The sequence below is a fragment of the Cygnus olor genome, chromosome 1, assembly GCF_009769625.2.
Source record: "Cygnus olor isolate bCygOlo1 chromosome 1, bCygOlo1.pri.v2, whole genome shotgun sequence".
Lineage (NCBI taxonomy): Eukaryota > Metazoa > Chordata > Aves > Anseriformes > Anatidae > Cygnus > Cygnus olor.
The window spans coordinates 4047088-4071091 of record NC_049169.1 but is presented as its reverse complement, the minus strand read 5'-3'; the positions used below and the strand labels follow the sequence as shown (position 1 = coordinate 4071091).

General features: G+C 42.8%; 1 protein-coding gene across 4 annotated transcripts in view; it reads left to right on the top strand.

Annotated features, from left to right (window-relative positions):
- Nucleotides 1-23552, top strand: part of PRKCQ (protein kinase C theta) — a 63258-nt gene extending 39706 nt beyond the window's left edge. For 2 of the 4 annotated variants that reach the window (XM_040546564.1, XM_040546583.1), the window contains exons 16-21: nucleotides 8308-8399; nucleotides 10717-10779; nucleotides 14300-14438; nucleotides 17618-17806; nucleotides 18270-18398; nucleotides 19233-23552. In XM_040546564.1, the coding sequence (XP_040402498.1) occupies nucleotides 8308-8399; nucleotides 10717-10779; nucleotides 14300-14438; nucleotides 17618-17806; nucleotides 18270-18398; nucleotides 19233-19388 (768 nt within the window). In that variant the 3' untranslated portion in view covers nucleotides 19389-23552. The remainder of the gene's footprint in view (nucleotides 1-8307; nucleotides 8400-10716; nucleotides 10780-14299; nucleotides 14439-17617; nucleotides 17807-18269; nucleotides 18399-19232) is intronic. The other 2 variants (XM_040546574.1, XM_040546588.1) reach the window with 1 other exon arrangement.
- Nucleotides 23553-24004: the final 452 nt, after the last annotated feature.

The following is a 24004-nucleotide window of genomic DNA, read 5'->3' as shown; positions in this document are numbered from 1 at the left end:
ATACCCCAGTTGCCCAAGAGATGAGGCACCTGTTTAAAGACAGATTAAATTTATAACAGGGAATGTCTGGGAAATGCTGTAAGGGGTGTGACACTGAGGCCAGGCATTTGTGTTTAACCCCACCATGGCTGTTGGTGAAGAGGACAGCAGGTCCCGGGAATTGCAGGTCCCGGGAATTGATCCTTGCCTGGAGAGGAAAGGAATTAATTCTCTTTTTTTTTTTTTTTTTTTTTTTCCCTAGCTTTTAGTGGAAAAATTAAATTACCCAGCAAAGCAAAGAAAATCAAGACTTAATTAAAAATACAAAATACTCGCCACTATCACAGCTTTATGAGGGAATTATACTCCAGGGAGAACTGCTTGGGCTGGTGGTCACTCCAGGTGCCCAAGGGGTGGCTGGCTGATACCAGTGGCTGATGAACAACCCTTGCATGCAGCAACTGAGCCCTGTTGTCTGCCATCCAGCTTGGTGCAACCCTGTTCTGGAGGACAGATTAGGGTTGGATGTAGAACGGGCAGCCTGCAGATCTGTTTTTTGTTAAGCACACATGCAAAAGTCCATTTGCCTTGTGAGACCACAGCAAGAAAATCACAGACCGAATGGGGTCAAGCCAGGAGCCAGGTGGGATTTTCTGACTGTTTGGGGAGGGCTGAGATGGGGCTGAGTCAAGGAAAATCTTCAGGATGGAAAAGCAATGAGTGCCTGAAAAATTTGTGGGTGCCAAGTGCTCTTTTCCCAAGTGATCTTTTCCTGCTCTCTCTCCTGGGCAGTGTCACAGCATTGCCCTCTTGACATATAGAAAGAATCTCCATCCATCTCATCCCAAGTCAACATTGCCACATTAAAAATATTGGATCTCTCCATTTTGCCCTCAAGTTCACAAACACAGAAGGTGAAAGGTGTCTGTCCAGGCCAAAGCTGCTCTGGGCTATGATTGATTTCTGGCTTACGTTTTTCTCCTCTGACCTTTGCAAGCCAAGCGATCCTCGCTCAACACGTGGGAGTCATTCAGAGCAGGAGAGCTGTGACAAGCCATGGACTGTCTTTCATGGCTCAATGGAGAGCATGGTTCATTCGTAATATCTTTTAGAGCAATCATTTTAGAAGCTGGGGCAATGCTGTTTAAGGCCCTTCTCTGGACTTTAATATCAAAAACTTCTTTTCTTTGGAAGGCTCCACAGGACAGATAAGTAGTTTCAAACAGAAATGCATGTGTCAGTGACTTTCTGAATCCCCAGTGCTTTGGTTTGCAATGTTTCTGAGCTGCTTCGGGTACTGAAGCTGTCCTTTACAGTGAAAACAGGAAAATTCCTACACTGAAACAAGAGCCTCAGCGGTCCCCATGTCTCCAGAGGGGAAAAAAAAAAAGTCATATAATCTGTTGACAGTTCTCTGAGCTCTAGGTTGAATTTCTTCCTGGCCTCAACCCAGGTAATCAGTGAATGCTCAAATATATAAAGCTTGACAGCCTTTCAGACAGGTTTTTGTAGGCACCAGGCACCTAATGCCCCTTTGTATTTCTATGGAGGCTCAATGATCAGTGCTTTCAGAACTCAGAATACTTGTCGTGTTTTGCTACATTAGAATAGATTCAAACACATGTTGTTGTTTTGTTGTGTTTTTTTTTTCCAATCTGTTTTTGAACTTGACTCTTTTACTTTGCTTCAGTCGTCTTTATATCCCGATATTCAGCTGACATAATTATATGGTGTGAATTTTAACAGCAAGCTCAGAGAGTTGTCCTGTTTTATTACGTTTAAAGAGACACTGTTATGTTAAAGAGAAGGAAAAGCATGTTTATAATTCTGCAATATCCCAAAATGTTAATGTGTAAACACAGTGAATAGCACTCCAGTGCTTGCAACTTATTCTTTTTACATTTCACTAACACTCTGTGATAAGAATAGTCTTTCCCTTTTTGAAAGTCACTTTCATTTCTAACTGTTTCTTTACTTCATTGACCAGGCTTTTATTCACACTCTTCACCTAAATGCAAATTAAACCCATAGGTTTTTTGGCTGGTAGTACAAAATAGCAACATAAAAGACTATCTCAACCCAGAACATAAGTAATCTTTATTGTAATTTAGAAGCAAATGTTACAGAAACATTTCTATTCTGCTGAAGTGGTATATTATAACTTTCCAAAATCCTAGTGGTGAGACATTTTCACATGCTTTGTTGTTTTAATATACTTCATACTGACTTTAAAATCTCTTACATCGTCAGGAGGGAGAAAAGGATTGTAAATAAAGAGCATAGTCTTAATTTACAAATTCTTAGACTTTGAAGTGTTTTACCTGAGTATTTCCAGGGGGATCTCATCAAAATGTCTCGTCAGACAAAATTATAATTCCTGCAAAATTTTCCAAGGGCAATTTTGGTTCTCTCCTCTCTTTGTCTTGCCATTAAAGAAACAGGGCTGAATTATCTGACATGAATCAAAGCATGCGGGTTTGGCCCTTGTGTGTATAAAACCCACTGGATGTTCATTCCCATTGCCTGGCTGTGCCACAGACCCTCTGAAAAGTCCTCATCACAAGATGAGATGTCCTGTGAGGTCAGACCAGATATCTTTCTAACCAGCATCTTTATTTTAGTACTGACCAGCAAGGAAGGCTGGAGAAGAGAGTACAGGGTCAGGCAGTGATTTTTACCATGCACAAACCATCCCTGGCTTTGGTGTTCAGCCATTTAGGAGACAAGATCAAGGTTTCTAAGTGTCCACCTTCCTGGTCCTATGCTGGGGATAAGTCATCTTGGAAATTTCTGATTCAGGTCTCGTCAGCCAAATGTTAGCCAGTTGATGGAAAAGTTGGGGAAAAACTGGGAAGTTTAGGGAGGCTTTGGGGATCTTACGTCTTGCAACCTGCAAAGCAGGCAGGAAAACTGGCAAGGTCTTGTTCGATCCTGGCCAGAATTTCAACATGGTACAGTAGAAATAGCAGCATCTCAGCAGAGCTTTGGGATTTCAACAAGATTCTGCCAAAGTACATGTGAGCAGCTGTAATTATAACGTCAAAAATCTGAAGTCTTTAAAAGACACTTCTAGGTGGTGTCAGCCTATATGGAGGGAACAGGTGGATTGTCTTGGGAAGGAAAAGAGGGGGCAAGCTCACATACAGGCTTTTAGGTGATAGAAGATCGATCTATTAAATATACATATTCTAATTGCCTTTCTGTTACCCAGATCTGAGGTTTTCCTGGTCCCAAAAGCATTCAGCTTTGACTGGGATTTCTAAAAGCCTGCAGTATAGCTGCTCAGTTCTTTGTCCCAAAAACAATCAACTTCTTAAAATAAAAATATTATTTTTTCTCCCTATTTTTCAGCTGACAAAATATTCAGGGTTTCATGAAGTTTGCTACTTTTTGCTTAGTATTTGGTCTGGAAATTTTTTATCCCCCTAATTTTCACAGAAATTTGTATCCAGACTGAGAAAATCAGTGTCTTTCCAAGCTCCCACCCTATACTGATAGGAGAAGCTACTTTCTCTTGCAAGATGGGGCTGACAGTGACTCAGTTTACCACTGCAAGTGATGTACTCTGTTTGCTCTGAACCATGAAGAAGGGTCCTGGCATACCAGAACTTGAGTGAAAGGAGCTATTGCCAGCCATGTCTGCACCCTTACGTATACCTATATGTCTTTATATCTGTATATAAAAATATTCATATGCTTTATAGTAAGAAGATGGCCACATATAACTAAGCATCCCAAATAGCAGTTTAGTGTGCAGTCAAAAATGCTGGCAGTGCAGAGATTAGAACAAAAAAGAAATCATGAGATGAGGGACTGGACTGAATTACCTGACAGCTGAAAGAAATGCTGCCATCTCCAGAAGGTAGACTGATACTACACAGGGAGAAAAAGAAACAGTCTTTAGACCAGAGAACAAAATTAAACCTGGGGTTGCTTTAATCTGTAACAATTTGGCATTGCTAATCCAGATGATGAAAATAGCAAGGACAATACCTCTCTTGGTCACCTACTAGCAAGGAGCAACCCTGAATTAGCTGTTCCTCATGGGAGCAGATGCGACAGGGACTTTGTGCATTGCTTGCTTTCCTATGGGATGGGATGCTGTGAATGAGACAGCAACAGTCACTGGGTGAAGTGATGGAGAAGGGCTGAGAGATTGTCATTTATCCCATGAAATAAAATAGATCCAAAGCATGGATGAGTACCCAGAGGACTGAATTGTTAGGGTGCTCCTCAGCGTGGTTGTAGCCAGTGATAACTAGCAATCCAATGTGCAGGCACGGTTCATGAACAACATGGACTGGGGATTCAATACGCATTTTGGACATGACTATTATGTTGCCTATTTAAATAAATCCTAGAGACTCAACCTAAGCAGGACCTGCTTTTCTGCAGCACAGCATCACAACCTCTTCTGGTGTCCCCATCTCCCCGCAGCTTGCTGGGATGGGAGCCCAGGTCACAGCACCCCTTGGAGTCAGACATGGGGGGGTCCCAGGGCAGGGGAGAGACCACTCAGGAGGGCTGGGCTGAGCTGATGGAAAATGTGAGACGAGAAGCAGCTGCAGGAGCTGCATCATGACAAACCTTTGTCTTGCAAGGGCCAACCTAATTCAACAGGCATGCAGTGGAGTGAGGGCACTTAGTCTGCACTAAGGAGCCTTATCCACAGGGTAAGGGTAATGCTACACTGTCCTGCAACATTAATTATTCCAATATTCATCCCCCTGGGAGCCCTGGGAAGAAGAATTTTGCTCTGCAGTAAACGGTGTTAAATAGTATATTTGTATGTGTGCAAGTGCTTTCAAATGCAAAGAAAACAGAATCTGAGAGTCCCCACAGAAAAGTGCTCTGGAGGGCTTCCAGCTGCTTTGAGGATTTTAAGAGCCTGTTCTAGGCTGTACCTTCAAAAGATCGATTTAAATGCTGCCTGCTTTGTACTCATTGTTTATAAAGTTGAAAGCGTTTCTGATGGTGACTATTCATTCTCACAGTTGCGTGCAGAACAGAAGCAGGTTGGTTTAACTCCTTCCCTGCCACATCCTGGGAAGATCAGGTGGCTCTGCAGAGAGATCAGCTCAGCGCAGGCACTGAGGGACTTATAGGTCAAGAAATTAAATTCCTGCAGTAATCAAGTCTTTCAGCACCTGGTGGGATGGAGTTTATCAGGGCACCGTGTTATTTTGCGTTCAGGATGCGTGCTTGTATATGTCTGTGTTGGACGGCACCGTGTTGTACAGTTCTGTCTGCTGTAGGAGCAGAACTTCATCCTCCCACAGAGGGGTTTGTCATGTTTCCTCTGCAGCAATGGAGAAGGTCTCTAGAAGATGACCTGCCTGTAGGGAAGAATTGACACATTGATGTCCTCAAGGCAGTGCCAACTATCCTGGGGCAGCACCCATTGCAGAGTGTAGGAAATTCCCTTCCAGTCTACCTTGAACTCCGTGGTTATAAAAGATGGCCCGAAACTCTGCCGTAAGAGCAGACTTGTTCTGTTCTATCATGAGTTTGGAACAGTGACCAGAAGTTTAGCTTGAGTGTTTCTACCCAAGGATGCTCTCAAAGGGGGTCAGCAAGCTGTCCATGGTCTGTCTGCAAGGCAGCCAGCAAGGGTGAAGGAGGGACTCCCCCCAAGGCTCCTTCAGAGCTTTGTAGGTCTCATCGCTGAGGGACAGCATTCATGTTTTCTTGCTTAGCACCTCTGACTTGGGGCCATCACAGGGGATACGGGCGTCTTATCTTCTTGTCAGTCTTGCCATCCCAGCTGCAACTTCAGACGTACCTTCTCAACTCTCTCCCACCTGCTCTAGACACTAGCAGACTTCAGAGCCTTGTAGAAGCAGACTCTTGAGAAGGAGCCATCAGAAAACTTTCCCAGGACAAGAGGAAGTGTAGGTTGCAGCCTGTTTACAAACACGTCCTCCGTGCCATTCTAACCCTTTTTGCCCTCTAGCACACTGTTAAATTTTCAGTGGTTTCAAGCATGTTTTTTTCCACTTTCCATTTTTAAGCTGTTCTATGGCTCCACAGATCTCAGGCTTAGGAAACTGTCTCTAATAGTGCACTGCAGTTTGCACTGCTTAATTACATCTTACTCCTCATAACTGTGTACTTAAGGTTGATCTCAAGCAGTTTTTCTCCATAGGCCATGCCAGACAATGGACCTTTGTAAGAAGAAAGGGGAACTCCCCATTTCAGATTAAAAAGCTCAGAGTTATGCCATCTTTCTTTTCATCAGCATTTAAGTAACATCCCTAGCACCCTATAGACCATGAACTTCAGTAGTAATCATGCCCAAATCAGGTTTGTAGTCTTCAGCTTCATATCTTTAGACAGTTCAGAGGCTGAGCTCACATAATGATTTTTGAATGCCAATTAATCTGAGATGTTGTCCGCTTTTTCTTTCCCATCATGGTAGAAGGATGTAATAAGAGTCCCCAGTTCAATTAAATGCGTACATTAGATGGTTGCTCAAATCCATGAGCAAGCAGAATGACTCCTCGTTCTGCTAGGTGTGGACTTCAATTTATGCTTAAAGAGGAGCGATAAGATGTAGCCAAACTCAGTGAACCTCCCAGGAAAACCCAGGGTTTTGTCCTTCCCAGTCCACTGAGGCTGAATCTGGCCAAATGAAGACCCATGAGGTTCCTCCTGTCTCAGTGTGATCCATGCAGCTTCTGGTTTGTTGTTAGCTAAACCTCATCATCTCCCTGTGTATCTTCACAATGAACAGCAGTTAAGTGTTTTAACTGGCTCCTGAACTCATGTTTCCAAGATTTGTGCATTTCTGTACTGAATTGCCCATCTCCATTTGGTCTTCTTACTTCCTTAAGCTGACTTATTGTGCACAGACCTCTACAGATGCCAGACCTTCAAAATGAAAAACCTGCACCCAGTTGTTTATTGGAAAAAATGTGTATTCTTACCCTGGGAGACTAGCTCTGGCCCTGTGCTTTTTGGATGACAGGTGGGGTTTCCAGCCAGACTTCCATTTAAATAAGAGTACTGTAATTAAAAGGAGCTGGCTAAAGAAATTGCACAAATTAGAGCAGACAGCTGTTATTTGAAAAGAACAAATGCTGTGTGTTTTGTTGTTGTTGTTTTGTTTGGTTTTAAATGACCAGCTCTTGGCTTGCTGCCAGAGATGCTTACATTGGATTTTATGGACAAAAATCTTCCTTCAACTGTTAAAAATATACATGAAAAGATCTCTCCCCCCTGCTCCAAATTGTGATGGGTGCTAGGCAACAAAAGGAGCATATTCATAAACTTTAGCGTAGCCTGGAGATAACTAACTTCAGATGTTTAATAAACAGAGAAAATAAGGCATCCATTTATTTTATTCATGCATTTATGCACAGAAGCTGAGATTACTGAAATAGAAGTTTAGACTGGGAGCATAGCTCATTGCACAGATACAGAGAATGGAGCCCCTCCTGCTTTATAGGTAAAGTGATTGGTTTGAATGAAAAAAAAAATATCTGATATCTCCGTGGTGGTGAAGGCAGTGAGGGGATCAGTATGGCATGCACCAAGGGCTGGAAGGGAGACCTAGGTGACATTTTCTGCTTTTTTTTTCAGTTCAGAGATCTCCCCCATCCCTCTTATGTACCAGGAAGAGAGTTTTCCACTGCCCTGGTAGAATAGCTGATGGTTGCAAGTGATTGGGAAGGAGGGCTGGATATTTTCTCAGTCTTCTCTGGCATGCAAGCACCCAATGAGCAGCCAGAAATATGAGTAGTTCATGAGTATTCCCACTAGCACGTTAAATCCTGCCTTATTTAACAGAGCAGCTCCCAGGCTTAAAATCAAACTTGCTTCATTTGGCCAGTGTCTCTGGTAACTTGAAAAGGGCAAACCCTTGTTCACCTATAAAAGATATGTGGGAATGCAGGTAACACCAGCCTGAGATCACTCCACTGGATGGGTGATGCCCAGGGCTGGGATCAGAGGAGACCTGGGTTTTGCTTCTGCCTAGTCCCCCAGTGAACTTGTCCCTCTGTCCTTGCATTAAACAAGCACTCTACAGTCACTCATCCCCTTTTAGTGACCCTTGAGCTCTGATGGTTAAAAACCAATGGCACTGACTGGTTATTAAGTGGATTCACAATGTTTGCTAATGCTGTTTATACAAATTAAAGCACAGAGGGTGAGTACAGGCTTGGAGAACAAAGAACAGAAATGAGGAATTTGTAGAAGAAACTGCTTTCTCTCCAAAACCTTGGCTGTAATCTTTTCCTTCCTCTTTTTGAGTGATTGCTGGGTGTGCTTTTTCAACTTTATTTCCCCCTTCCCCACCCCTAATGTTCATCTTGTCTTATTCTCTAGGAAAATCTCTTCTTTGTGATGGAGTATCTCAACGGAGGAGACCTCATGTTCCATATCCAGAATTGTCATAAGTTCGACCTTCCCAGAGCCACGTAAGATGTTATGATTACCTTTTGGCTTGCAGCTCTCACACATGGTAGACGCAAAGGCAGCAGCTGGAGACACCAGGGCTCTTAGTTTTATTCCCAGCTCTGCCACTGCCCCGTGAGGGTAACCCCGGGCACATCCCTTGACCTCTCTGTGTCTTATCCCTGTCTTCAAAATGCTCTCAGCTGGATTTTAGTCTGGAAACAGAACCACTTCCAATCCCAGCTGTCTCCAAAATGAACAAAACAGACGCACAGGTCATCACCCCAACTCACTGGCTGACTTGGATCAAGTCACTTCCTCTCCCTGTCATTTTTCCCCGCCTACAGAAGGCTTTTTAGAGCACATCCACGCAGTTCATTGCAGTCAGATGTGAACTCGTTTTGCATTCTTGGTCAACCAGGGAAGCTATTTCTGTCTGGAAGCATTACAGATGCTGCTACACCCTCGTCAGCATTACATCTGCTGGCAGTCTCATCCTTTAGCTTACAAATAATGGGCCTCCTTCCAGCATGTGAACTGGCTCCCATAGTTTGTGCTAACCTCAGAATATTCCCCCAAACACTTGCTCACAGCCAAGAGCTGGGCTGGACGGAAGCTGTGCCTTAGGCTGCTTTGCTTGCTGGATCAGTCCCTTTCACCCGGGGGCTCTTCAGCTGAAATCTTACCTCTGAAAGTGCCTTGAGTGTCTACAAACAGCCTTGAGCATGCCTGAGATCTTATTTAGATGGCTCATGGATGAGGTTCATACTAAAGCAACCTACAGGTGCCTGCTTTGAATTACAGCAACCCTGCGGTCGCTCTACAATTGCGCTCATTTAATTCTTGCTCAGCCCAGCACCGGAGGCCCCAGAAATGACATCGTGCACCCAACCTCCACCCTGGCTTTGCCATCATCAAAGAAATCCCACAGATGCATTTTCAGCCATCTCAACCTCTTGTTCTTTATAACACCACTTCAAATGAAGTTCACAGTCCAGTGATCAGAGGCAAAGCTCTTGTTTGTTAGAAGTAATAGAATATGCTCGTTTTTCCTTTTAAGGTTTGAGTCAAAAAAAAAAAAAAGATAAAGCTCATCAAAACTGCAAAAGGTAAATTCAAATCAAAAATTAATACACCAAAAGAGAATTAAAAATGTATTTAGCTCTTTTTAAAGTAAATAGAAGAATTCAAATACATGAAAAGTGTTTTTAATCCTTCTGCGAACAAAAGGTATTTGAAAAGTCAACACTGAAACCACTATAAGAATTAATTTCTATTTAATAATTTAAAAAAAAATAATCATTTAAATCAGTGTTTAATTTGCTGGGTGTTTTCTTTTCCAAAAGCATGTGAATGTTCAGAATTAAGCCCTCAGGCCAATGCACTGAAGACTGGTGAAGCGAAGGATACAAATACCTGGAGGATATGACCGGTGGTTACGTTCCCTTCTGGGCAGAGCACTTTCATCGTGCAGTGATGCTTCATCTTTATGCTGCCTCTTTGCAGCAGGACGTGTTTTTGTCCTTTAGGCAGAAACGTGTTAAGAACAAAGTTCTAAAACTCCAAAAGACTCCACAGGAAGGCCACTGAACTGCTAGCTTGTCCACATCTTGGGTAAAATTTCAAAAGCAAGTCATTGATGTGGGCAGTGAAGAGATCTGTGTGACAAGCTAAGGAGCTTGTTGTCCCCAAGCTCAGATGTCCTCCTGCCTGTCCCCATGCTGGCACCACTCAGCTCTTTGTGCAGCAGCCACTGAACACAGCTATTTCCAGCTGCCTTTTTGAGTTCTGAAGCATTAGCTGTAAGTCTGATGCAGTCTGGTGCATTGCTGTAAATAAGTGATTTACATGAAATATGTAAATAAGGGAGAGGCAGACACCACCCACTCTTCCTTCCTTGCTACAGGAACCATCTCTTGAGGCAAGGCAGGGTACGCATTTGGAGCTGGGTAATGGTTTATTTGTTTGTTTCATTTATGACCTTGAGACATCCTTAGGTACTTAAGGACATGTACTCAGAAACTGTTACACATCAAAAAATGTCAGCTAGCCGTGTTTTGTTGTCTCCTAGACTAGTGGGCTTCAAATCCCTGCCATTTCCCAGAGTGGTTTCAGTGCTGGATGGAGGGCTAGCTACATGGAGTGCTTTTGGGAATTCCGCATTGTCCATCGGTTACCTGTAAAATCCAGTTACTCCAAGCCTTCTGGAGACACTCCAAGGTTTCTGGGGACTTAATGAAATTTTGGCTCCTATGAAGGCAAAGTTTCCATCTTTTGGGGGTCTAGCTGAAAGCAGCTGCTGGAAAGCAACCATTCTAACTTGTTCTTTCTGTCACTCAGGTTCTATGCTGCTGAAATCATATGTGGGCTGCAGTTCCTTCATTCAAAGGGCATAATATACAGGTAATTTTACTCCTCAGTGTCTGATATGTTAAACCTTTCTTCTTTCCCTGCAAGCACTAATTGTGACTGAGAGACTTTCCCTTGGATGCACTTACTGTCATCAAACATCTATGCAGATTCACTTTTGACAATGGCCTGCTGTTTTCTTTTGAAGAGATAGCTCAGAAAAAGGCAGTTTTGAGCCCTTCTTAGGAATTCAGTCCTCTTTCAGTTAACATTAAAGCAAACTCTTTGATGCATTTACACCAAGTCTTTCATTTAGCACTCAGCATAAGCACACAGTTTAAGCTTTCCATGGATGAAGATACATAAGGTCAAGCTAGCCATGAGAAATGTGGTATATCTGCTGTACTGCTTACCCTGGAATAGTGGTGAAAAGGTCAGCTCACGTAACAGCAATGGGGAGACAGCAATGTACCTTAATTTGGGAGTTAGTTATTAACAGGTTTATTCTACACAGCCCCATGGGATCCATCTTATCATCACGACTCTGAGCTAGCCACCCAAGCCTTTCTTGGAGTAAGTGGAGTAAACAGAGAAAAATCCATTTTTTCAGGTGTCAGTTCATCAAACTTGTGTTAGACTGTCCATAAGAAGTGAGCTTTCTATCAGTGGGCTCTGTAGAGAGCAGATGGATACTAGGTCAGGCACTAAAGGCAGCTGCACTCAGACAGAAGAATCTTCTCCCAGACTTCCAAAACTGGGAGGAACTTAGTCCGTGATTCATCAGCCTGCCAAATCCTGCAGAGAAAAAATCTTCTACTGTAAAATTGCCCATTCCAGTTTCTTCTTTACTTCCCTAAGAGCTTGGAAGTTATGCATGAATGTTTTGATCTAATACACAAAGGTTGTGCTTGAGACCTATATGAAAGGGCAAGGGACAAGATGGAAGCAAGAGGGGCTGCAGAAATCAGGAAATGGTCTGTTTTCCGATGGCTGAAAGGAGAAACTGAATTTCTGGGGAACCCTCGTCTAACTCATCTTCTTGGCAACCATTAGTTACTACACTGGAGCATTTTGTGAAAAAGGGAATTGAATAGCTTGTAACAAACACATGAGAAAGCTCACTAAAGCAATGTTTGCTGAAACCAAAATGAGCTTATTTCAATGTTTGTCACATAGTGTGAACACTAGAAAAATGCTAAAAGTGAATGGCTTGTTTACAATTCACTCTCCCATTAAACTCAAGCTTTGATTCATATAAACTCTCATTATTCATTATTAGTACTCATGTGAGAGCTGTTTATTGACCAGTGAGGGTGACTGCATAAACATGAGATCGATATCGATAACATTAAGCCAGGATGATCTCTGGGGTCTCAGCATTTTGTGAAGTGCCCAAACCACTTAGCCGTGTCTGTTGTTAGAAAAGTTGATTAAAAATATCTGCAGGATGTTTTGAATTCATGACAGGACTGTTAAAGATGATTTTTTGCTTATAACTCACATTTTTATTTGAAACTGCTGTACCAATACTGTGCCAGGTTTTGGGGCCCATTTTCCCATGAAACAAAAGATCATGAGAGACTGTGCTGGGAAGTGGGGTCAAAATGGGATAGCTAGACATGGTGGTACAAAGAAATAGCTTATTCCCAGGAGTCAGTGTGGCTTTCCTTTGGATATCAGGCTTTGATAGGAAATATTTGACCAGTCCTACTCCTTTTTCCTTTTTTTTTTTTTTTTCCTGAAGGCAATGACCACAAGGTCACTTGAGAACTTACAACCATCAGTATCTCAGTCAGAGCTAACTAAGCATTTAGAAAAGTGAATAGAAATCATTTTTGAAACTACATCACTTGTGATGTAGTAAGAATAACGAATCCAGCTGTTCTGTCTCATGCACCCACGTCTGGAAATGTTGGCTTAAATTTTAATGAATGAGCCGAGGCATTTTTGGCAGAAAATCCAATCCCTTGAGCCAATGAGTTTGAGGCTCATCAAAATAATGAAAGTGAACTGTAGGTGATGGGTTTTTTGTTTCGCTTCAGACTACCAGATGAATAAAAGCAGTGCTGGCAGCCAGAGATTGATCTCAATGGTGTAACTAGAATAAGTCATTCCAGCTGGAAATTGTGACAACATGAGTGTCTGCCACTTGGAAAGCAAATGTCTTGGTTGTCTCTATATTTCTTTTTGATTGATGACTCCTACTTTTTCTTTGGCTGTATTCTAGCAGCAACGAACTATTGCCCGATGACAACAGTTTTGTAGACACTACAAAGGAGCTTTGCAGAGGGAGGATGAAGAGACACATCTTCCCCACAACTGTAGGTGACTGAGGAAAATTGTGCATTAGAAGTGACCTTCTTGAAAAAGTCAAGTGGACAAGGTCATTTCTGAGAAAAAAAAATATGTATTTGTAAAACTGTTGTCACCAGGAGCGTGGCTATATAGCAGCCCTGTGGTAAGGACTCTTGCCTGAGATGTGGAAAATGTGTATAGGCTGTGAATCAGCAGATGTTGGAAAAGACCAATTGTCACCTCAGCGGTGCACAAATCCAGTTGTTTTATCTGTGTGCACTGGGAGTCTTGAGAGGCAGCAGTGATTGAGAGCATGGTTCAGGCAGTACAGGAGCATGGGTGCTCCAAGAGCAGGTATGCAAATTCTACCTACATCCCAGGTGAGGTGGAGCATCACTGATCCAAACATCTCCCTGAATCATTGTTACAATGAAAATCAAAATGTTTAGGTAAGATGCAAAAATCTAACACGGAAGCTATGCCAGCCTTCCTTTCTTTATGCCTTTTTCTTTATTTCTTTACATTATTTTCTATCCTTTCAGAAGTTATTCCCACATGGGGGGACCTCTTTGTTCTCTGTAAATGACCATGATTCATCAGCTCACTTGCTTTTATTTCTTTCTTTCTTTTTTTTTAATATTTGATTATTATTTTTTTCTCTCTTTCTGGGATCTTTGCTTCCCACAGCAGCTCTCAGAGTCTGAAACCTCTGATAACACCTTGGCAGCTATGTGTGAAGGGCTTGTAAACCTCTGGGGCCCATGAGTGAAAAGTTGGTAGATGTTCTGCTGATGTCCAGCATTGTTCTTACCCTCTGCAAGCCATGGAAGGCTCGCAGGTCCTTACCTCATCCAACATTTGTAAAGCCTGCACTGGAAGGGAAATATGGGAGTAGCTTCAGAGACAGTACTGAAGCTCCCAGGAAAGGGGGGAGTGAGAATTAGCCAGTCCCTTTTTGCTCCCCTTCTCCAGGCAGTGTTAGAGCAGAAGTATCAACCTGGACAAAGCATTTTTAGCTTCACTATTCTGCATCCTCCAAGGAGAGATGCAAATATCTTGGATAAAGTTAGATAAAGCAAATGAGTCAGTGCTTATACAGGAGGAATGAGGAAGATGAATTTTGAACTTCTAGAGAGAGCAGCTCATCCTCTAGCCCTCAGCCTTCTTTTGTAATTGGAACATGTAGGCAATTAGTGAATTAATGAGTGTATTTTGCTAAAATCACTTGCATGGCTCTGTAACACTTTAAAAGAAGGTATTCCTTTCTCTTCCTCCACAGAGACTTGAAGCTAGACAACGTCCTCTTGGACAATGAGGGGCACATCAAAATTGCTGACTTCGGGATGTGTAAGGAGAACATGTTTGGAGATGCGAAGACAAGTACTTTCTGTGGGACTCCTGACTATATCGCTCCGGAGGTAGGTGCCAGATCTGGGGAGGTCAGCAAGCTGCTGTGGGACAGAGAACTCATCTTCAGACATGGCTGTTTGTCAGTGGTGGTGGTGCATGCAAAAAGCAATAACCTGCTTGTGAATGGTTTCAGGCTAGGAACCAGATTTCAGCTTGACTCCACAAGCTGCCTCCAGGTGAAGGAGGCCCTGAAACTATAGGTGATGTGGCTGTGTGAGGGCCAGGCCATGCTTGAGTTAATGAGGGCACGGCAGAGCTCACACCTCGAGTTAAGGGCCTGCTCTGCCCTCTTTACTTAAGATATTTGTGCTACATGTGAGGTACTGCCCGCTGAGGCTGGGGCTTGCTTGGAGACAGTCTACAAGGTCCATGCATTGTAGACATATCAGCAGGTGCTCTTCTTCTTCCCCAGCTAATACACTTCTTGGAGAAAAGCTGAAGCTGGCCTTCATGTGTCCCTGCAGTAAAGCTGGATGGTCACAGACAGCAGACTTCAGTTTTCCCACAGCAAGATCCCCTGCCCTTCCCCTTATTTTTTCATGTTTCCCACACAGAAGCTTGTTCTCATTTTCTTTTTCTAGCAAATGTAGATTTTTTGGTCTAGATTCATCCAGAAAAGAACAAACTCCCTTAACCTGTTGAGTTCAAACAATGACAGCTCTCACTGAGGAGAGACTTTGACTAATTAGATGGCAAACTGAGGCCAAAGAAGACATTCGTCATCCTGGAGGAAAACCAAGAGTCATCCATGCATCATGTTCGACATCACTCTGAAATCCATTTATTTGCCTTTCAAGCTCCCATTTCATGATTTCATGATGGATATCAGTACTTTCCAAATGGCTTTTAAAGCTCGTGTTTTTTTCCCCTCCTCTATAATTCATTGATCATTTAGCATGCACCAAAGGCCTCGATTCTGGTCTAAGTTACACCACTGCTGACACAGGGACAGGTCTCTTCAGTAATTGGATTTGTATTGCCTGAGAACAGGTGTAAGTGTGCTCTGCCATCAAGCTGCAATTGTCTTTTATTCCATTTCAAAATGCTTTTATTAAATTAAAAAAAAAAAAAAGGAAAGAAAAAAAAAATATTTTTTCTGATCCTGAAAGAGAGCTGAGTGATAATCCATTATCTGTGATTTTACTTCATAGGAGAGAGTCGAAAATAGCTCAGAGGTTTTATTTCTGTGCTATCATTTATTTTGGAGATTCAACGAGTGCATATAAGATGTTTTACCTCTAAATTGAAAGAACTGCTAGAGTTTATGGATCACCTCTCCTGCCAGAGGTTGAAGCCATGGACTTCTTGTCAGTATTTCAATGTGGCTGCTAGCACTGTAATTTGTTGCAGGCACAGCACCTTGGCTACAGCTGTGCAAATACGGGGATTTGGGGTCAGCAGGCAAGCCATTTTTTATCTCAAAAAATATTTGACCAAAAAAAAGAGTTAAATTAAATTTCTAGAGTTCATTTTGTTTAGAGAACACAAAGCTAATAACTTTTTTCCTTGACTAACATAAATCATTTAATTTAGTTTTCCAGATACTTTAAACTTTGAAAAGTAAGGCCTTATAAAAGAAATGTGTCTTTTCAGGAGGAAAGGTTTGGATGATTTTGTTTATTAGCAGCCCAGAAGAAATGTATTAGGGAGACCTGCTGCTTCCCTTTTTTCACTCTGAATGAAACATATTGTTTGTATTGCCTCATGTTCAAATAGTTTTTTTTTTTGTTCTGCTTTATTTTGTCATCATTTTTTCTCTTTTGGGATTTTGGAGACAGATATGTTAACCATGAACACTCTACATCAGCTTGGGTTTAGACTTCTGATATTAAGGTCCTGCTTTGCTAGATGCCACAGATACATCAGAGGGGGATACTTCTCACATTAGGTGAGAAAATTCATCTAAAAAAGAAGCATCAGATGGCACCTTATAGCATTGTAGGAGGGCTAGCTTTGCCAGAAGCCAAGTCATCCCTTCCTACCTTAGATATGTAAGTCAGATAAATCACCATTTTTCCTCCATTGACTGTAGAAAGACTCTGGATAACTAGCTTAATAATAAGACAAATAACTTTTAGGAAATAAGATGAATCCAGACCCAAGTGGCAAACTCTGTCCTAAAGCATTTACAAGCAGTGAAGACAAGGTATGAAATCACTTTAAAATGACTCAGACAAGTCTACAATACCTCAGAGCCAGGAGTAAAGATTCTCTAAATCACAATTTTTCAGCTATCAGCAATTTAATATACACTAGTCTAGATAATTGTTTTCACTGGTGTTATGCCATGTTCGTGTTTTGCTATTGATACCTACACTGTAATTGTAGTATAGAGGATGGCAATGCAACCAGGCTGTGGGTGCAAAAGCAAAGATCATGGCTTAAAATACATATTACTCAGTTCTTTTAATTTATACTTTAATTTTAGTACCTTTAATTCCAGCTCTAAAACTGCAGTGAGGATCCTAGACATCATAGTCTTCGTATGTATCATAGACATCTGCAATGTAATTATCTATATATGAGCAAGTTGTCAAGGTTCCTTAATAACTGAAGGAGATGAACAGGGGTAGATATTTAGCTGGATGTCTAAAATTTGCATAATTTTCTTATTTCCAAACCGTATATCTAAAAAGAATTTTGCTCAACCAGAGGGAAGTTTGAAAGTTTGGTGGTATCTGGCCAATTTTGCAGGGGAAGAAAATTCCAGATCTGGTCTTTAGGGAGGTCATTACCCCAACCAACCTGTCCTGGTCACTGCACACTGGATGTAACCTTCATTTTATAGCTGTCACAGAAAAGCACAACCCAATGGACTGGCTGAAGGCAAACTCTCATTGCTCTACCTGTAACTCAGTTCTGACATTTGATTTCTGTCTTCTTTTCCCGTCCCACTGGCCTAAATAAAATGTACCTAAAGTTCCATCTCCCTGCTTAGCACATAGTTTATTCTTCATCAAACTGACATGGTATGCTGTTTGAAATTCCTTTTGCTGAAATTGAAACCTCTTGGAAAACCTCTACTGGCAGATGCTCTGGCTCAGGGTTCAGGTAGGGGAGAACGCCTCTGCTATCACATTCAGTGCGAAGCAGCTTTTGAAGGATCAGGGCCTGGCCACCTTTCTGAAGTTGAAATACTGATGACAGACATTTTGTGTCTGTCTTTTTCACTCCTCTCTTTGGGCAGATATTGCTGGGGCAGAAGTACAACACCTCTGTTGACTGGTGGTCCTTTGGTGTCCTTCTGTATGAGATGCTTATTGGCCAATCTCCTTTCCATGGCCAAGATGAAGAGGAGCTTTTCCAGTCTATCCGTATGGATAACCCATTCTACCCTCGCTGGCTTGACAAGGATGCGAAGGACATTTTGGTGAAGGTAAGAATTACCATACATCAAATAAAAGTCTTTTTGACAGAACTGTCATCTTTGGCTCGTGTATCTCCACCTGTTGTTCAGAGAAACAGCTTTAGTATGATAGGGCCTGTGAGAGTCACTTTCTCTTTCATGTTTGGGCACCTCAAAGCTCATCCAGACAAAAGCTTTCAAGTGCAATACAGAGATTTCAGCTATGTAGTTGCATGCTTGCACACTCAGACACGTATGTTGTTATCACTGCATCAAATCTACTCTCTCTCGAGAAGATGAAATATGGCCAGATCTTGGCCATTGTTTTTGGCATGTTAGTCTAAGAATCCCAATCAGAAATTTAGTAAGGTAGAAGAGTCCTCACACTCTCACCAACGTTGCTTGAGTTTGAGATCCTATCTGGTAGGACTGTCCCAGTGAATACACTGTTATTGATAAAGAGTAAAGTATTTCTTTTTCTTCAAAATTTTAGCTTTTTGTGAGAGAACCTGAGAGGAGACTGGGAGCAAAAGGGAACATCCGCCAGCATGCTTTTTTCCGGGAAATAAACTGGGAGGCTTTAGAAGAAAGAAGGATTGAACCTCCTTTCAAACCAAGAGTGGTAAGGACGTATCTTGTTTCATTTCCACCCATCTCATGCCATTCTTTCCTGAATCATTCCCTTCCCAAATATTTATACCCTCCAGCACACGCATGCAATAATCCAAACCCAGAACCCACGGTAATACTTTAAACCACTTTATTTAAGGATCCAAACTCTTCAGACGTGGGTCTTTAATGTCACATACCTCAAATTCCTAGCATCTTAAAGGTGGATGTGAGCTGACTTTATACTTAAACTAGGAGTTTAAGGCACCAAGTTAAGGCTTTCAAAATGCCCTCAAACTTTCAGGGCCATCTTCTAGAGTTGTTCTGCACATCCAGCAGATGCAGGTGGTCAGCTAAGTCAGGATGGAATCAGTCCTATTAATAACAATAACAAAATTTAACTTGACAAGTGCAATTACATTTTGCAGTCCTTCACAAGCATTCTTTACCCAATGTGACCAATCTGCTGTTTTACAATGTTGTAACATCCCTTCAAGGCAGAATTAACGGGTCACAGCCTCAGTGCCTCCTGCATAAGATGTATTCCCATCACTACTTCAACAGGACAGTAATAAGTGATTAGCATTGGTTGCTGAATATTGAGAGTTCAGACAGACAGCAGTTCACTGCAGCTTAACAAGTTACTGTGCATCGTTGGGGCTGCAGTAGCCAACTATTGTGGAAAAAGACTGAGAGCAAACATTCTGTGGTTTCCTTGGCTGAGCCAAGCTTGCTCCCAGCTAGTTGAGCTGAGCCCATAGGAAACAGCCTGATATGGCTCATACTATTATAATGAAGACCTGAATATTAGTGGTTTGACACTGTTTTCTTTTTCCTTTTCTTGAAGAAATCGCCAAGTGACTGTAGCAACTTCGACAAGGAATTTCTAAATGAAAAGCCTAGACTATCCTGTGCTGACAGAGCACTGATTAACAGCATGGACCAAAATATGTTCCGCAACTTTTCTTTCGTGAACCCTAAAATGGAAAAAATATTTTCCTGAGATCTGTCTTACTGAAGAAATTCTCTGTAATGGTTTGAGTAACACTTTGTCAGCTGAAGACTGGGCATGGTTATTTTAACCAAGAACCCACCAGAAAAACACGTCAGTGAAAATTCATACCATGCCTGCCTGGAGGCTTTCAGCTCGTTCCAGTCTGTAGCAGATGCCAGCCACGCTTCACTAATAATGAAGTCTCTTCATGGTATCTTTTGGTCTCTATTCTCTCTTTTCCCAATGTTCTTGAAGTTGAGAACATCTGAAAATGAAGAGGTGCCAAAACCTGTTCCTCTTTACTTGTACCTACAGCCAATGGGTTCCTCTATAAGAAAAAGCAAGCATATTTGTTCTTCTAGTGTTGTCAGTGCCCATTTCTGCAATTCTCACTTAGGCCCACCTCCTTCTGAAGGATGAGTGGTGAACTCAGGGCCTGAGGGCATCTGGGAAGACTTCAGGTTGAGTGTCTTTGCAACCTCCATTTGTACATATGCAGAAGTGTGTCTGTGTTGAGTTTTGAAGAAGCAAATTAACTCCCCTCACACTTTAAAAATAACCCTCGCAGGTATTGGGATTTAATGCTGTGCCATAAGGTCCACTGAGACAAATAAACTTTGTAGGTGCACATTCCAGCACTCATATGTCTCAACCAAAGGCCATGAAACTAAGGGCTCAACCATGAAGGAAGATCACAACAATAGCAAGTGTCAAGATCCATACAGAAACCCAGAGGTTTTATCTTAGTACTTGAGCAGAAAAGATGGGAAGCTGCAGTACAGAAGAAAGCATTGAAAACCCCTTTTCTAAAGCTTTAACTGTCCTCAAACTCACCAGATTCAGAGCAAAATCTGCACTGGTCTTTCTGGAGTTTTACTCTAAATGTGCATCAGAAATATGGAAAAGTTTTCCTCAAACCATTCTTTAAGTATCATAAAATTGGCCTTTCAGTCACAGCATTGGCATATTTTCCTGGAATGCTAATAACCAGTCCTTGTAAAGGTTGATATGCTTCCTATAGCTCTAAATGGTGTCCCGACTCCTTGAAGACATGATGGGCATTGCAGACATGACGGGCACACCGCAGGAGAGCACACCAGGAGAGGGTGGCCCTCTCCCTCACCCCATGATATTTTGCTGCATATTCTACCTCTTTGCAGTCTGTGGATACGTTGGTGGGTTAAAAATAATCTCATCTGTGATCCGTTCATGACAGAATCCTTTTAAATAAAAATGCACTGTTTTCAGAGGTTGGAGAAATACAGAACCTCCCAATTACTGCTTGCCATGGAGACATTAGATAAATACTGGGTCAAAATTAAATCAAAGCCCCAAATGAGGATTCTGTAATATATATGTAATAAATGCTAAGGAATTAAGCAGTCATCCCAGCTGGTGTTAGGCTGTAACTGAAGCATGTAAATTTGGAGCTTCATTGCAAGTACTCCTCCAGCCCATTAAGAAGAGACGTTCTAGAAGGTGAGTCATCCCAAATTCGGATTATTTTTGGAGGTGCCCTTCTGGATCCACTGGAATAGGCACTTAACATCGACCTCCCAACAGGACGAATGCAGCCTTGAGGGCTGTGCAGCCACTGTGGGATATCATTGGCAGCAACTGCAGGCACTGAATACTGCAGGACCAACAGCAGAAGTGCCTAAAGTCAAAGAGAAAAGCAAATTGCCTTGAAAAAGGATTCATCCTGGTGACTTTTGTAAAATCCTTGCTCGTGCTGTATGGAGTACAATGGGGTTCTGTGCACAGTTTGTGCAGCTGGTCATCATGTTTAATTTGAATGGTAAACATGGATTTCTAAAATGCCAGTGCAGTTTGTACAGTTTAATAAAATGTTGTGTACAATTGGAAAATGTAGAAGTGATTAAGTTGGGACAAAAAATGAGGATGCTTGGAAAAGCTGTTAAAAAGGCTCTGTGCTTTCTGGGAGATGTTCCCCAGGGGAATTTCAACCCATAAATACACGGGATCATCAAGCATTTGGACAACTGTAACTACTCTGTGGCTGCAGGAGCAATTAAAAGGCCAGATGCTACCTGCATTTTCCACTGATGCCACAAAATACACTGTAGGATCAAACTGTCCCTGGATGTGACTGTGTTTGTTTCTACAGGTGCGTGGAGCTCGTAGTTTCCGTCAATGACAGGTCAGTATCTAAAGCAAGGATCTGGTGCTGTGCAAAGGTGCCCAAGAAGAGAGTAAAATGACCCTTTTCACTATCGGCAGGGGATACAGCTGGTAACTGGGGCTGCAGAACCAGATGTGAGGAGATGGGCAGTGTTAGAGGGCAATTAGGCCACCTTCCTTCAACACCCAAATGAGGATGGATCAGCCAGCTCCTGGGAGAGCTTGAATGTCTACGTGCTATGGAGCCTGGATGGCACAACCAGAGGTTGCATGTCAGTGCATTTGAAGATAGTTGAGCAGCATCCCTCTTTAAACACCTGTTGGGGATATTTTCTTGCAACAGCGTGGTGGTTCATGTTTGACACCAGTGCAGGGACAGCCTAGGAACACAGCTGAGGGAGCAAAGGTGCTGAATCACCTCTCATGCTTGCCTAACTGAAGTTCAGCAGGGTTTAACACCTCGCTGACCACAGACAGGGCTCTCTGCACTCCAGCTGTGGTCCTGTCCATCAAAAGCAGACAAACAAGAGTGATTTGCAAGCAAGTCTACGTTTGGTTAACTGCTAGGGCAGATACATTGTTAGGCTTACTGCAGGGCTTTCGACACAAACCACAAGAAGTGGCTGCTTCTCTCTGCAGAGCATCTTTGGTTTAAAAAAACAAAGGAGACCCAGAGAGGATGGGGGGAGGGAGGCAGGAGGGCTGGGTACAAGCCACCGCGTGTGCCATACGTCTCACGGGGGCCACAGCCTGAGAACCCTCCCAGCTGTGCCTGTGGTGTGCACGGGGTGACGTGGCGAGCAGCGAGCGTTTTCCTGTGGTGAGAGCGATGGAGAGATAGGAGTTGACAAGGGCTGAAAGCCAAACACTCGCACGGAAATGAGCAGGAGCCCAGGCACCCACAGAACCGTTCTTTTCCCTTGGCTAAACCTGGCACATCCATAGCTGTCTTCTCTATTTTTTTTCCTTTCTCCTCCTCCAAATAATGATCTTGGCATAGTAGATGGGGCTTGCTAGGTTTGGTTATTCATTTGCTAAAAGCCCAGCCCTGTTCTGGAGCCCTGTGGGACCACAGCACTGCTGTAGGAGCACGGTGCCTGCAAACATCAGGGTCCTTCCTCCTGCACCACCTGCTTCAGCTCAGGCTTTGGGAGCCAGTCTCACTGCTTTGCTTAACGGATGCACAAATCCCTGCAGTTGGCATTCACCAAACAAAACCTCAGGCTAATAGATAAGTCAAGCTAAAAGGAAGTCACCAGCGAGCGACAGCTGGGGTTTCAGCCCTCCTGCAAGGACCAAGCTGCCTGCAGAGAAGGGTGGTTGGCTCTCAGCTCCTCGGCATGAAGCCTGGAGGTAGGGCTGCCACCCCACAGGGAGCACCGAGCTCCATCCTGCACCCTGCCATGCCTTTTGCTGCTTGTGCTGAGAGGAGAGGCAACTTTACCCCATGGTTACCAGACACATCTTGAACTTGTATCAGTACAGCTCCAAACAGCACATACTTCAGGTAGGTATGCTCTTCCCTTTACTCTTGTATTTGCACCTCAGACACTTAAAACCCAAGAAGAGAGATCGCAGCCGTGATCTAAACCGATCTCTCACTCCACGAGGTGCCAGCTCAGCTAGAGTATCGTGTAAAGCAGCTGAGATCGCAATCAGCATGTGCCCAAAGTGTGCCTTGCGGTGCCGTGAAGCCAGTAGAGGTCTCAGTGCAGACCACAGGAAGCTTTACTGCTTTTTTTGCTTACAAAGAAGTTTTATCTTTGCTGTATCACAGCAGTCAAGACAATGCATGTGCAGCTTGTGAAATAAGGAACTAACATGGTTCTGGCTGTACTGTAACTGGCTCTGGTTGTAAGCCAATGGTCCTGTTCAGCTCAGCAGTTGTACCTGAGCGTGCTGAGGTCTGGTCTACTGTTGGAAACAGGCACAATGGAGTCCTTTATCATCTGTGTTAACTTAATACTTATATTCACAAGGATATAAAATAATAGGAAAATTAAAAGAAAGGGGAAACAAAGAAAAAAAACGTTAAGTTATGGAAGATGAAACAGTCACAGGAAAGGAAAGTAGGGGAAAAGGGAGGGATGCAGGTTGGTATACTTTTATGCAACACTTAAATTCGTTCAATGATTTTAACTACAATTTTGCTGTTTTTCTTCAAAGCCACCAGTATCTTCCCAGAGATGCATTTGTAGCAACTCCAAAGCACAAGATTTCCTGAGATTTCAGAGGGTAGGAGAGTGTGAGATTAGAACAGCTAAACAGCTCTAATCTGTCCTCCTGGGTGACACAGGACAGCCACTTCTACCCTGACATCTCCTTCAGTTTCTGTCCTGAATCTGAGTTCAGATCCCAATTCAAATATGTGAATTGAATAAGTCTACAGCATAGGAATGCATTTTACCTTAAGTCACGAATCTTCACTGAGACATTCTGGGATATCATGGAGGACATCCCAGTGCCCCTTCCATGAACCTGGG